The sequence below is a fragment of the Zeus faber genome (genome assembly GCF_960531495.2).
Source record: "Zeus faber genome assembly, chromosome: 16".
Taxonomy (NCBI): Eukaryota; Metazoa; Chordata; class Actinopteri; order Zeiformes; family Zeidae; genus Zeus; species Zeus faber.
In genome coordinates, this window is record NC_137202.1 from 25436844 (window position 1) to 25450302 (window position 13459).

Below are 13459 nucleotides of genomic sequence, written 5' to 3' on the forward strand. Positions count from 1 at the left end.
TTCCATTCACAGCCGTTCCGGCATTTTCCCGGATATGATACCCGGTCGAGCGTGGGGAGGTTCACGGAGTGACTTTTACAGAACATCCAAACTGGCTTGTGTTTGCACATGACGTCAATATGGAACATTGCCAGTTCCTTCATGACTTTCACTCCATGTGGGGAAGGGGCTCAAGATTGATGTAAAACAGCTACTGAGAGAAGCGTCGGCCCCATTCGGTCAGGCGGTGATATTCCTTCCTTCCTTTTTTAACGCGTCGACTGAAGCCGGAGCTCCCTTCCTGGTCGCTCGCTGACTTGTTTGAAACCTGTTCCTTGCAATAAAATAATTTTAAAAAATCTACGATTGACGGAAAATGTATTTATGGCTTCAAGGGCAAGGGTATAACTCGGTCATCGTGTATCAGAGGTAGAGCTGCGACGATTAGACGATGAATCGATTAGTTGCCAACTATGAATGTGCAACTATTTTGATAATCGATTCATCGTTCTGAGTAATTTTTTAAGAGTACATTTCTCCAAATTCTCAGATTCTAGCTTTTTAAATATGAATATTTTCTGGTTAAGTCCCGTATGATAGTAAACTGAATATATTTGGGCTTTGGGCAACAGTGATTGTCATTTTTCAGCATTTTCTGACATTTTATGGAGGAAAACAGCCAATCGATTTACCGAGAAAATAATCAACAGCTGAACCCATCACGAAAATAATCGCCAGCTGCGGCTCTTAATCTGAGGTTTTGGCCGTGAACGTGAATGCCGTGTTTACCGGGGTGTACGAGTAGTAGGGATACAGTACGCGGGCTTTGGGATCGGGGCGTTTTTGCATGGAAAAAGGCTGAGAGGCTGCGCCGAGCGCTGCGGGGCGGTGGGGACGTGCCGGGGCCTGCCGCACTCGCCGGCTTAGCCGCACACGAGCAAGGAATGAGGGCACCGTGAATGGGTTTCTCTGTCACAATGGCTACACTTAGCATGGAGGCAAATGGTCAGAGTTCCCTGCTTAAGGAAAGGGCAGCTGTTTGTGTGTGTGTGTGTGTGTGTGTGTGCGTGTGCGTGTGCGTGCCGTGCGCCTGTCCATGCATATACACACACAGGGACATTACACAGGAATGTGAGGTACATGCCAACGACAAAAGAATTTGTGTTGCATTCAAGAGCGTCTTTCCCCGCTCCCAGTGCCGCTCTGGTCGGAGATAACCGGAGGCTCGGACGCACCCCCATCAGAGGTCTTTTTTTTTTTTTTTTGATGAATCCACCACATTCAAAGTACGGGCGATCCACCTGAGGTGATCGTCTTGAAGGTTAGGTCGGATTAAAGCCGTAAAAACAAAACAGAAAGAAATAACAATAATAAAAAAAAACAGAATTTAGAAATTCAAAAGTGATGCTTTTTTTTTTTAATGTCTGGCGACACGGTGGCGACCCTGATTTTTATTTTTATTTTTTATTAATATCATTAAAACATTTATATCTCTCCCCACGTATGTATTCACACATTCATCTAGAGAGGGTTATTCCTAACTCGAGACAGTCCCTTCGGAGCTGGACAGACATCTCAAGGGAAGCATTCACACACAGCTCAGAGGGGGAAAAAATAAAAATAAAAATTCCACCCAAATCTGGGCCGCAGCTGCAACTTAATAAATACTTTACAAAAATAACGTATGCTTTTTTTTTTTTTGTTGTTTTTTTTTTACATTGAAATAGAAATGCTGCAGCGTCGTAAAGTATTTGTAAAATGTAACACACGCATGCCAAAAAATAATCATAGCAACAGTACTGTATGTGGCGGACCTGGATTGAGGAACTAACCCCAGGACCACAGCGCACTCTGGGTTGAGAACCTTCCCCACAATCCTTTGCGCTCTTCCTTTACGCATTCCTTTGCTCTTTGGGGTCCACGGTCAGAGCGGTTCCTCCCCCAAAAAACAACTCAATCGCTTTTCCTATTATTCTATTTGCCGACACGGACAAACCTAGAGAGAGACAAAAAAAAAAAAAGGACAAATCCTACATCAGTACTTTTTCCCTTTAATGAATAAAAATTCTCCCTTTTGTAACCAATACTTAAAAAAATATAATTGGCATCGTAATTTCCGCGAAGTCATAATTATGTTTAATCTGTTTTATTTTTATTTTTTTTAAACCTTTTCAAAATCATATCCGACAGTAGATATAATTATAAAAAACAACACGTTGTCTCTGGTATTGGTTAAAGAAGTTCTTTTCAGCGAGACATCTGGTCTTAGTGGCTCTGGAGTTTCAGTCCATGTCTGTTGGTTTAAAAAAACAGACAAACAAACAAACAAATGAAGTCAGCCGTCCCGCCTCGACGCCTGGGAGTACGTCCACGTCCATCTAACCTGAAACCAAGGTCGTTTCAGAGGTTCTCGACGAACGTTTTCGCTCTAGAATTCCCGGGCTTCCTCGAACTGCTTGTAGTAGTCCTCGTCCGGGGGATTGTTGGGGCAGCGCTGCCCGTTGTTGGGCGGCCGGGCCTGGTTGTAGCGGCTCCAGTCGCCCTTGCAGATGATCCACGGCAGGATGTCCACCTTGTAGTGCAGGTCGGCCGAGAACTCGATGCTGATGAGGTTGGGCGCGCCGGCCCCCTTGCCCCGCGTGACCAGCTTCATGCCGTCGTCGTAGCAGCAGTGCTGGGCGGCCAGCGTGGTGGACTCCAGCGTCAGCATGGAGCGGATGCAGTAGCGTGCCGTGGGCTTGTAGATCTCCAGCTTCTCCTTGGGCCCGCTGGCGTCCTTCCAGCGGAAGTCCCGCCGCGTGGTGGCGTCGTGCACGTCGGCCGTGCTGTACGCCACCTCGGTGGGGTAGGAGCAGGGGCAGCTGGGGAGGTCGTTGGCCACCTTGGTCATGTACTTCTTCAGGAAGTCGCTCTTGCAGTTCATCCACCGTTCGCAGCTGTCGGTGTCTGGAAGGCATTAGGAGCGACGGGGTCAGGACCTTCCAGGAAGGTACAACAACTGCAGCGGCCGGTTCATGCTTCTCCGTCTGACGTACGCGGGTGTCGTGCGGAGACGCGGGCGCGGCTGTTTGCTTTTACACTCGTTACGCTTTTGTGCGCGACGTCACATTTAGCGAACCGCAATGTACGGAAAACGTAGAACAAATGCTATTTTTTTTTTGCTTTCTTTCATTTGCAAACTATGGGTTTAAAGATTCGTCTTGGATCATCCGGAATTCATCCGCAAGCGCCCTTCGATCCGCTCAGCCTCCGACCCGCCTCCCGACAGGAAGTCAGACCAATTAGGCCGAATCAGTTTCGCGTTGTTGAGATTTGGGAGGCGCGCGCGAGCCTCTGCGACCTGCGCTCACCCAGAAGAGGCGTGTTGACGGAAAACCTACGCAGAAGCATAAACCGGGCTCAAGGCACCGTGATGCAACCGACCGCGTGATATTTGGACCGATTGCAGAACTGGCAGATTGAGGGAACTGGCGTCAAAGCCGACCTCAACCACGTCGAGAGCCTCAACGTGGTTGAGGTCGGTTTGGGTTGAGGAGACTCGCCGCGTCGCCCAAGGTGTTGTTCTTCGGTGCTGAACTCTGACTGGACTGACATCAGAGGGCGTCGCGTAGGCCGCTCCATTCCATCCCGACAGGTGTATGTGCTACAGACACCAGACGTGGGGGCCTTGCCAAACGGGCTCGTGGAGCTGAGCTACGCACCGCGGGCGGATGAACTGGCCGCCCTCGCCCGGAGGGGAGATATCACGGGGGGTCTTACCGACACCGAACAGCTCCGTGGCGTTGAAGTCGTCCGTTCCGGCCAGCAGGCTCACCTCGGTGGCCGCCGTCCTGAAGGCGTCTTCGATTCCTGTGGGGAGACGGATCAAAGGGGGAGACGCATTCAGGCGGCAGTTCGATGCCTTCGTGCCCCGCCCGTCTTTGGGGGGACCCTGGAAGACCGGCGCTTCCATTACGATGAGAGTTATTTCCGGACCGGCGCACGCCTCCCGGGTACCTGGGCAGTTGGGCATGTCGCAGGTACGGGACTCGGTGGCGGTGCAGGCGTAACCGCAGGACCTGGTTCTCTTCTGGTTGCCGTTCCCACAGGTGACGCTGCACGCCGCCCAGTTACTCCAGTCCCCCTCCCCATCCATGTAGTCTGCATTGGAGAGAGCGAGAGGGCGAGGGGGGCAGAGAGAGAGAGAGAGAGAGACTCAGCTGTGATGCAGGCCATATGCTCCCCCTAACACCGCCCTGTTAGCATGCTGCACTAATAATCTGGAGCGGGGTTGGGGGGCATGGGGGGGCTGCCTCAAAGTTTCCTTTGACTTTGACCCTCAAAGCAGATACCAGGCAAGCTTACACGCACACCAACGCACGCACACAGGCGCACACACACAAACGCATGTGCTCACGCAATAAAGACACAAATACACTCCACCCAGGACATACTGATCCTGCATCTGTCAGTATGTTTGTGTGTGTGTGTGTGTGTGTGTGTGTGTGTGCACGCGTGTGTGCTGTGCGCGCGGGTGTGTGTGTGTGCGTGCGTGTCGGTGTGATTTTATGTGTTGTCATCGCTCATCAAAAGCACCAGGAAGCTTTTGACAGATTCCAAATTCCAACGAAGCTGTGAGACATCAAACAGGTTGCAACTGGTAGGCTGTTTACAAAGAGAAATTCCCTTCGCTGCAATAAATTTGAGAGAGAGTGAGTGAGTGAGTGTGTGTGTGTGTGTGTGTGTGTGTGTGTGTGTGTGTGTGTGTGTGTGTGTGTGTGTGTGTGTGTGTGTGTGTGTGTGTGTGTGTGTGTGTGTGTGTGTGTGTGTGTGCGCATACCTCCTGCCGCTTCCCCTGGCACGGCGGCACAGGGCAGGCGCACACACTCCTCCCGCCTGTGACCCTGAGGTTTCGGAAGCGAAGCGGTGAGAGATTCTCCACGAGCGTGGAAAACCGACAAGACTCACGGGCGCCTCCGTCGCGTCTCGCGAGAAATCCGGTTCAGCCAGCGTTTTTTGATGACCGGCGCCGCCAGAGCTTGCAAAGTACGCTTATGATCGCGACAAGATTTCCACCCCTGCCCGCAGTAGCGGTCCGATGCGATTAGGAAACACGGCTGGCTCAACGTTGACCACGGCGATAAGCCGAGGACATAAAACACGGTCCACGGTTCGACACCAAAAACACTGTTTACGGGAACGCCCTCCAGCCCGCCGCGGCGCGAGAGCACGGGGAGCGGAGCGGATCAAAATTACTTATAATCTTTTCTCCGCACAGGCATTCTTGTGCAACCATGTTGGTTTGGGCATGCTACGACATGGTGAGCACGGGATGCCGCACGGGATCCGGCGCGAATTCCACCCGGAGCAGATTTTATCTGACGGGGTCGCTTCCGGGAGAGCGGAGCGCGGTAGGAGAACGCCGCGGCGGGCGGGACCCGGCGGCTCCTGGCAGCGCACCCCTCGGGGCCGCCCGGCCTTTTTGATGTAGCCGGGCGTTAAAACCGCGTCACCTAGCCAGCGCCGCACCGCGGGGGAAACCGTCTCATTAAAAAAAAAAAAAAAAGAGCGTTGAAGGCTTCAATCAGGGGACAGGCCTGCCGTAGAAGCACTGTACTTATCGTGGTGACAGTTCAAATCGGCAAATTACAGATTCCACATCAGACAACGGCCATCTTTGAGGACGCCGCGGGGCGTCACTTGCGATCGGCACTCGTTCGCCCTCTCCGCTCCGGCTTTTCCGCCCGCTCACCGTATTCCTTCTGAGCTTTCCTGCCGCCCCGCCGGTCCCAGTCTCCCAGGGGCCGGAGGAAGTTGCTGTCCTCGCCGTTGGCGCCGCGCGAGGGGTCTTGCCCGCCCGGCGTGGAGGGCGAGGAGGCGTCCGAGGAGGAGTGAGGCCACCAGTTCCTCCAGTTGGGGGCGGCCCGGCTGGGCTTGCCCTCCTGGCGGAGGCCCTTCTCCGCCTCGTGGTCCTCCAGCCCGTCCACCACCTCGATGGTCACCTGGGGAGGACACCGTCAGTTCACAGAGGAGGTTAACACGTGTTGTGCAGAACGCTTCTAGGTTGAGCTTACTGAAATGTTAAAGTGTTGTCTTATGTTAAAGAGGATCTCCCATGCTTTTCCTTATTTTCCGTCAACTTTTAAATGAGGCCTTGTAGATCTAATAAGAGTGAAGATTCAGCAGCTGGATTGCTCATTTCTCGCCTCAAATTTGTTCAGAAACAGGGTCTGTTGGACTGATAAGGTGAAAACAGTGAAAGTTACGGGGTAAATAGAACCAAACCAGGAGGCTGTGCCCAAACCCCATTGGCTCACGGAACTCGGGGCCCCGGGAGGGAGGCTCCTCCCACCTAAACAGCCCCTTTTGGAACAAGAGGGTTAGAATGAATAATAATAATAATAATAATAATAATAATAATAATGAGTGGTATTTTCAACAAAAAACTTCAAAAACTTGTTTTGGGACCCTCCCCTTTAAGGACCAAATTGCATTGTTCGTATTGCATCACAATAGAGCCATGTCATTTTGTTCTTGTGAAGATGGCTTTTCTTTGTAGGAAAACAGTACTTTTCAAATCGAACTTTAGATTTAACCCTAAACACCTGATTTGAAGGAGTCACCCTGGCTGCTCGGCATCAGAACGGTTCATACTGATGCAGCACAGACAGAACAGCTTCAGCCAACGGAGGCATCACATCCCCTTCTTGTTTTTGGCGACCCCGATCACCCACATCGTACCACGTATCCAAGCTATTCTCTCTCTCTCTCTCGGTCATTGGTGAAAATGAATAAATAAAATAAAATTGTTGACAAAACATCATTTGGAATCGGAATCAAAAACGAGGTAACACCCAGCCCTGTGGAGGGGCTGTTCTGGGGCGACACTTTGTGACCCCTCCCACGGACACATGTGCCTCGCAGATGAGTGGAGTGTGTGTGTGTGTGTGTGTGTGTGTGTGTGTGTGTGTGTGTGTGTGTAGGAGGAGGGGGGGGGGCGCCCTCTCCACCTAAACACAAAGTTCAAAGGGCTGCTCAGCCTCCTCCAGACCATGAAAGCCAGATGAATCCCAGGATCAAAGGCTCCCCCACCGCACCACCCACCCACCGCACCACCCACCCACCCCTCTCCTCCCACACCCTCACCCTTGCTCCATCGCCTGCTTGCATCCCTTCTCTCTCTCCCTCCCTCCACATCTTGAGATGTTAATAGACATTGTTCATGCCGGGGTTTAGTAGGGGATGCTCTCCAAAAAAAAAAAAAAAAAAAAAAAAAGGGGGGAAAGCCTCGGCGGGTGGATTAGACGGGAGAATGATTCAAACATGGTGCATCTGCACGCAGGGGGGGGGGGGGGGGGGGGGGCTTACACCGCACATTTACATAAGCCGCCGCCGCCACCGCCAGCCGCACACGGGTTTAGCCGCGAGGCGACGCCGGGCCAGCATCTGCCTTTCAGCTGTCATTATGACGGACGTGAGGTTTGACCTCAGCGTCTATCTTAAGCTTCCCTCCTCTCTAGCCCGGGACGTGTGAAGGGCGACAGAAAGAAAGAAAGAAAGAAAAAGAGGGGATGAAGGAAGTGAGAAAGACCAAAAAAAACAAAAAAGGGCAGCGATGTGTACCGGGGCGTCCCACCTCCGCTCCTATGTGCTTGGGTCGCCGTCACTTCAAAGGGCTCGCGCATGTGCACCACAACGCACACACACACACACGCACGCGCACGCACACACTCACGTGCCTTTACCTGTATGTTGGGGTTTTGCCCGTTGATGTCGGCTCTGGAGAGGTCGGGGAAGTTGTGGAGGTCCAGCAGCAGAGCCCCGGGGCCGTCCCGCTGCAGGCCGCCGCCGGCGCTCCGCGGCCAGGGGAGGGTGTCCGGCCGGCGGGCCGACCGCTGCTCCGGACCGGGCCTGGGCCGGTCCTCCTGGGCCTGGTGGGCGGATGAGCTCTTCTGTGCATTTATATTGTTCTGCCCGGGAGAGAATGAAACGATCGTGGGACGTCAAAATCCAGTATTCGATGCGACGATGGATGAGTGGGGTGATGTAAAGTACTGTACGTTCAGTACCAATACCAATATGGCTGACAGAGACCTGAGGTAAAATAACCCTATCTTGTGAATTGCCGCCCATCTTCGAAATTCCAGAGAAGCGGAATCGTTTTTTCCACTCGCTCTATGAAGGCTGGGAAACGGTCTTGCCAATTACAGGTGCTGTAGTAACGCTTGATCCGTCTCCATGGTAACGACCATGCGACACCGACAGACTGACAAGAGACCCAGCACGGCACTGCAACCCTGAACCCTTCCCACCCGGGAAAGGACGACGCGGCGACATTCCAGACAAACGTGAACCCGTCCCGTTAGAAAACAGACGGAGCTCCATCTCCTCCACAACCACCTCGCTCCGTGAATACGTCGCAGATGGGATGTCGTTTTTCCCTCCATTTATAAAACGGACAGAAAGCAACCGTTCACCGCCGCGCCGAGCTGTGGGACGTGCTGTGTGGAGCTTGTCTGTTTCTGGCTGGGAAGGGGGAACCGACCCGCACGCAGGAGCCTACCAGGAGACATGGCAAAATAATCGCCTCTGCCTTCTGGCAACAGAAAGACTGGAGCCGTCTGACAGGCGGTTGTAAACCCGTCGGAGGGGACGGCCGGGGCACATGTCCCCTGTCGCGTTTGCGCACGAGGGGCAATTACTCCTGGATGGGACAGACAGCCGTAAGTAGCCGGCAATCATCCTTTCCAGGGTGGCAGAAAATAGGATCAGAGGGAACCATCAATCTTGTTTCTCCTTTTTTTTTTTTTTTTTATTTTTCCATCCCTTCCCTTCGCCGCTTTCTCCTCCCCGGTGTTTTTGTGGCCGGGGCCGAGGCCCAAGAGCGCAGCGGCGGCGGCGGCGGCGGCGCTGTACGGTTGCGGTGGCCAGTCACAGACAAAGTGTGAGCGCAACCACATTGTGGCTCGTATAAAAGCTCCCCACACAAGCACACACGCACGCGCGCGCGCGCGCACACGCACACACACACACACACACACACACACACACACACACACACACACACACACACACACACACACACACACAGCCAAGGTGCACCCCGGGACAGTATGGGCCCAGTAAATGGAGCTACGCAGCGTGAGCAGGATTATGAATGTTCAGGTCGCCAGGATACGGCCTGAACCATCCCAGCATCCCCGGTGTCCATCGCAAACTTCCAAACCTCCGAAGTGTCGATTTTGTTTTTACGGGAACTTTTGATGCAATAACAAGCCACGGTATAATTGCCCCTAAGTATGGCAAGGTTTTGGGGACATTTCGCATAACTGCCGTCAAACAAAGAGCAACGCTTTTTCAGAGGCAGTGAAGCCTCACAAACAACATCGTAAAACAAATCCAAAAAATAAAAAATTCCAAAGCGAAAGAGAGATGATTTAAAATGCAGATTCCAACAAACACCACAAGACATTTTTTTCCCCTCGCCGGCCGAGACCGAGACCCCGGGGGTGGAATGGCGGCGGGACGGAAAACAGGATGCAGCGCCTTGCGAGGATCGCCGCTTGTGGCGTAGGAATACGACGAAGCCTCGGTTGCGCAGCGCGAGGGGAAACGCGTCGCGTCACGTGGCTCGACACCTTTTCCGACGGGACGCCCGGCACAGTTTGGAGGCTCTTCGGCGGCGTCAGGGCTCAGAGCCTGTCGACACAAGGTAAATCCCGGTCCCAGCGCCAGGCACCGTGTCAACCCTCAGTTGAACCGGAAACTGCTTTGGGGTGATTGTAACCAAACACCACTTTCATTGTCCGTTGAAATGACATTTGAGTTGAATTGAGTGAGAGCACTGTTCCGATGCGGCTTCCTTTAAGGTTGAGGATTTGAATCCACTACAAGTTAAGAAAAAGTCTTCGACTCGTTGGTTTGGGGGTCTTGGAGCTCTGCGATTTCCCGTTTCCAGTTTCCGCCCCCAAAGGAAATAGAATATACGGTAGCGAAGTTGTTTTTTTCTTTTGGATGTGTCGTCCAGCCTCTGAGCTACAAGGGGCGTTTTCTATTTGGAAATTTGTATTATTCCGTTGTTTTATGACAGCGTTACTCCAAGGTTCCCGGCGGTGAAACATAATGTTTTTGTGCACATCATTTTGGGTCCCCCCTCTGCCTCTCTACAAAGAGCACGCCGCTTTAATTCATCGCGTTATCAGAGATGGGGAACCAAAGTGAACCTCATCCAATGAGAGGCACATTCAAAGAAAATTTAAAAAAAAGACTTTGTTGGAAGTACGTCGCTCCAACAACGGAATCTGAATTCCAAACGTGCGTCTTGACTCGAGAGGTTTGCCCAAGTGCGGGTGCGGCGGGCGACCACCTCCAAGCTGCGTCAGCGCAGATTAAAGGGACAGTTCGGGAGAGCGCCCGTGTCAGGTGGACCCCGCGCGGGCTCAGTCATTTAGTCATGTGAGGCTGCGGCTCTTCCAACCTTCCTCCGTTTCCAACGGTCCTCTGACAGCCTAGAGGGGAGCGCATGTGTAACCCAAATACATTGGACGGCTGTTTCTTAAAATGTATAACATGTAAAATACGGGATTTTCATTAATCCCATATTTATTTAATTGAATTTAAATAATCGCTATTTAATGAATAACTGTACGTAATCGAACTTTAACACTGAAAACAAACAGTTGATGTGTTTTTCCTTTTCATTTCGGACTCGTATTCCTCATGTGGTGAGGGGCGGGGCGGGCTTTAATTTGTAGATCATAAGGGACACACCATTCCTCTGTTCACCAGGGGCCTCCCAAGATGCCCCCCCCCCCCTTGAAAATTCATGAATGAACCCCACGCACACACACACGCACGCACGCACGCACGCACGCACGCACACACACACACACACACACACACACACACACACACACACACACACACACACACACCGTCCTCATGGCATCTCCTCTCCTACAGCCCCCCCCCCCCCCCTTTTTTTTTTCATTTTGTGAGGGCTGCTTAAAGGAGCATGACTCCATTTTCAATCGGGAGCCACTCAGGGGGCCTCTCCCCCCGGGGAGGAGGAGGCTGGCAGGAAATGAAGGTAGCGCACAATGTGGCGGACGCCTTTCAACGCCAAACTAAAAAGGTGGGGAGAAAAAAACCCCCGTCCGCCCGCCGTCACACGCCTCGCTCACCCTCTAGATATCTGGGACGTTTGTTTACTTTAAACTCCGTTTGAATCGCGCAGGACAACACCGCTCAACACGTAATGAGACGGCAAACGCCTTTTGACTTTAAGTACCTGAAGAAATTCTGATGCGAGCGGGGACGATAAAAGTTCCAAAAGTGAAGCTTTTCTTTTGGGTTGGTTCGTCTATTCATTAAAAAAAAAAATTTCAAGTGGAAATCTATTAAATCATCGCCGTTGGGTGGATCACGCTATGACTCCCAGAATAACATTCAAAAAGTTGTTTTTTTCCCCAGCGTCAAGGTTTCGCTTCCCTTTCCCGAAAGCACGTGTCCCGGCTTCGCTTTCCTGCCGGGGAGGCGGACCCCGCCACCGACGATGGACAGGACATATAGAGGGGGTGTTATGTTGAGGGGCCGCCTCGTATCGCTTAGACTTATTTCGTTATTGCCGCCGGATTCTTTTCTCACTCCCGACTACAGGTGCATGCAGCTGGATCCTGTCATTTGTGTTCCCGTGAATGGCATTTTGAACATGACACCTCGGGGCGACAATGTAACCGCCGGGCCGTGACAGGGGGCCCGTGAAAGGATGACATCATCGCCGTCAGTGCGAGGAGAACCGGGTTTTTTTTTTTCCGCCCCGTTCGGCCGCAGAATTTCAGTGCGAACCAACGTGGGCAACAGATCGCAGTGGAGCCACCGTAGCCGACGCGAAAATATGTTGCGTGTAAGAAGTGAAGTTTGACAAAACACGATGTTCATATGGTGCTTTTAGTTCCTTAAAACCTGCAACTTTTACCTTCATGAATCTTAAACTTCCTGGCAACAAACACAAGGGAAGTGTAGAGTTGCTCAAATGGAGTTTCCGGTTCCGGTCTCTTGTCACGGTGCAGACTTTTTTTTTCGAAAGCAGTTGAACTGAATTATCTGTCTATACATAAAGATATGGCGTTTCCTCCGTAATGTGCAATTATTTTGTTTTATACCCCGTTCCCACTGCGCCAAAAAGCCGGTTACACCCACTAACATCCGGCATTTGTCATCAGTGCGAAAGGAAAAACCCGTGTCTCAGTCCCGGGTCGAATGAGCCTGCAATAGACACGGGTTCTAATCGGCTCCGCCTCCGATCGGCTCCGATGTGAACAGGACACCCGGGTCAACCCGCTCCTTTTGGCCCCGTTACAATTCTGGACTTTGCCGTAAACAGACATATATATCCGTGTATCATTTCATCATTTCATATCCCATTTAGAATCCAAAATCAGAAGTTGTTGACTTTTTTTTTCCCCGCATGGGGGGACCGTGAAATGTTGTGAGTGTGGGGACCGCACCGTGGGGAGCGGAGCGGGGAACCCTGCGTCACTGCAGCACCGCCCCAAGCCGGTCCCTGCTCCCCGCCGCCCAAGGACCGCTGCGCACCAGCAGCCGCTCCACGCCGCTCCTACCGGGGTGTTGGTTCGCTCATTCTTTTGAACGGCTCCAAACACTTTTTTTTTCGAAGTGTTACAGTTTTAAGTCGTTGTTTGTTTAAGTTGCTGTCTCCTACTGTTTTACTCCCCATCACACCGGAACCACGACACGCACATTTTCTTCCAACGTGTCCGTGACCCCGGAACGTGACCAACCGGGGAGGTCGTCAGGAACGTGACCCGGGTTCTTTAAACCCGGGTAAACCCGCTAATTTCAGCGTGAAAACGGTTTGTTTGAGGTGTTGGGTTGGAGCGACCGAGCGGACTGTGTGCCAGAGTTTATTTGTGAGGTTTTTGTTCTTTTATTTTTATTTTTTTCCATTGCCAGGTGCAGCAGGACACCACCAGGGGTTAGAAAAGTGCGCGCGCGTTTCATAAACAGGTTGGAAATCTCCTGGGAAGAGCTCTTCTCCTGCTTCTCTCAAGCTCTGAGCTGTGGGACGAAACATTTGATGACTTCCTGGAACTTCCTGTCACCCCCGCCCCCCCCTTCAACAGCCAGCAGAACACAGGTTCTATTTACGCAGCTGATGGAAGCAGGAGCAGATAAGAGAAATGAAAGCCGCCTTCCCCTGTTCCTGTGTGGATTCTTTCCACTCCGATTCCGTTTTCCTGCTCGACCATTTATGAAGGACGGCATTCCGATCCTCTCCAGCGGGCGTCAATATCCATTCATCACTCGGCCACAAAGGAGGCAACGAGCGAGTCAGGTGTTTCGGTAGCCCGCTAAAAATACATCAAACGCCGCCCCGGAGATGCTTTGCGAAAGCCTGGTGATCCCACACCCGCCTCGTCCTTTGGTCGAGGATTTCGGTGGTCTTTTTCAGCAGACGAGGGCTTTGCTCCGATGATAA

The 13459-nt window shown here is 52.2% G+C and overlaps 1 protein-coding gene across 1 annotated transcript in view; it reads right to left on the minus strand.

Moving 5' to 3' along the window:
* Positions 1 to 1420: 1420 nt before the first annotated feature.
* ism1 (isthmin 1) overlaps positions 1421 to 13459 on the minus strand; it is a 13653-nt gene continuing 1614 nt past the window's right edge. The window contains exons 2-6 of the mRNA XM_080016094.1: positions 7704 to 7928; positions 5711 to 5960; positions 3976 to 4119; positions 3739 to 3828; positions 1421 to 2925 (exon numbers count right to left, since the gene is read on the minus strand). Of these exons, the coding sequence (XP_079872220.1) occupies positions 2408 to 2925; positions 3739 to 3828; positions 3976 to 4119; positions 5711 to 5960; positions 7704 to 7928 (1227 nt within the window). The 3' untranslated portion in view covers positions 1421 to 2407. The remainder of the gene's footprint in view (positions 2926 to 3738; positions 3829 to 3975; positions 4120 to 5710; positions 5961 to 7703; positions 7929 to 13459) is intronic.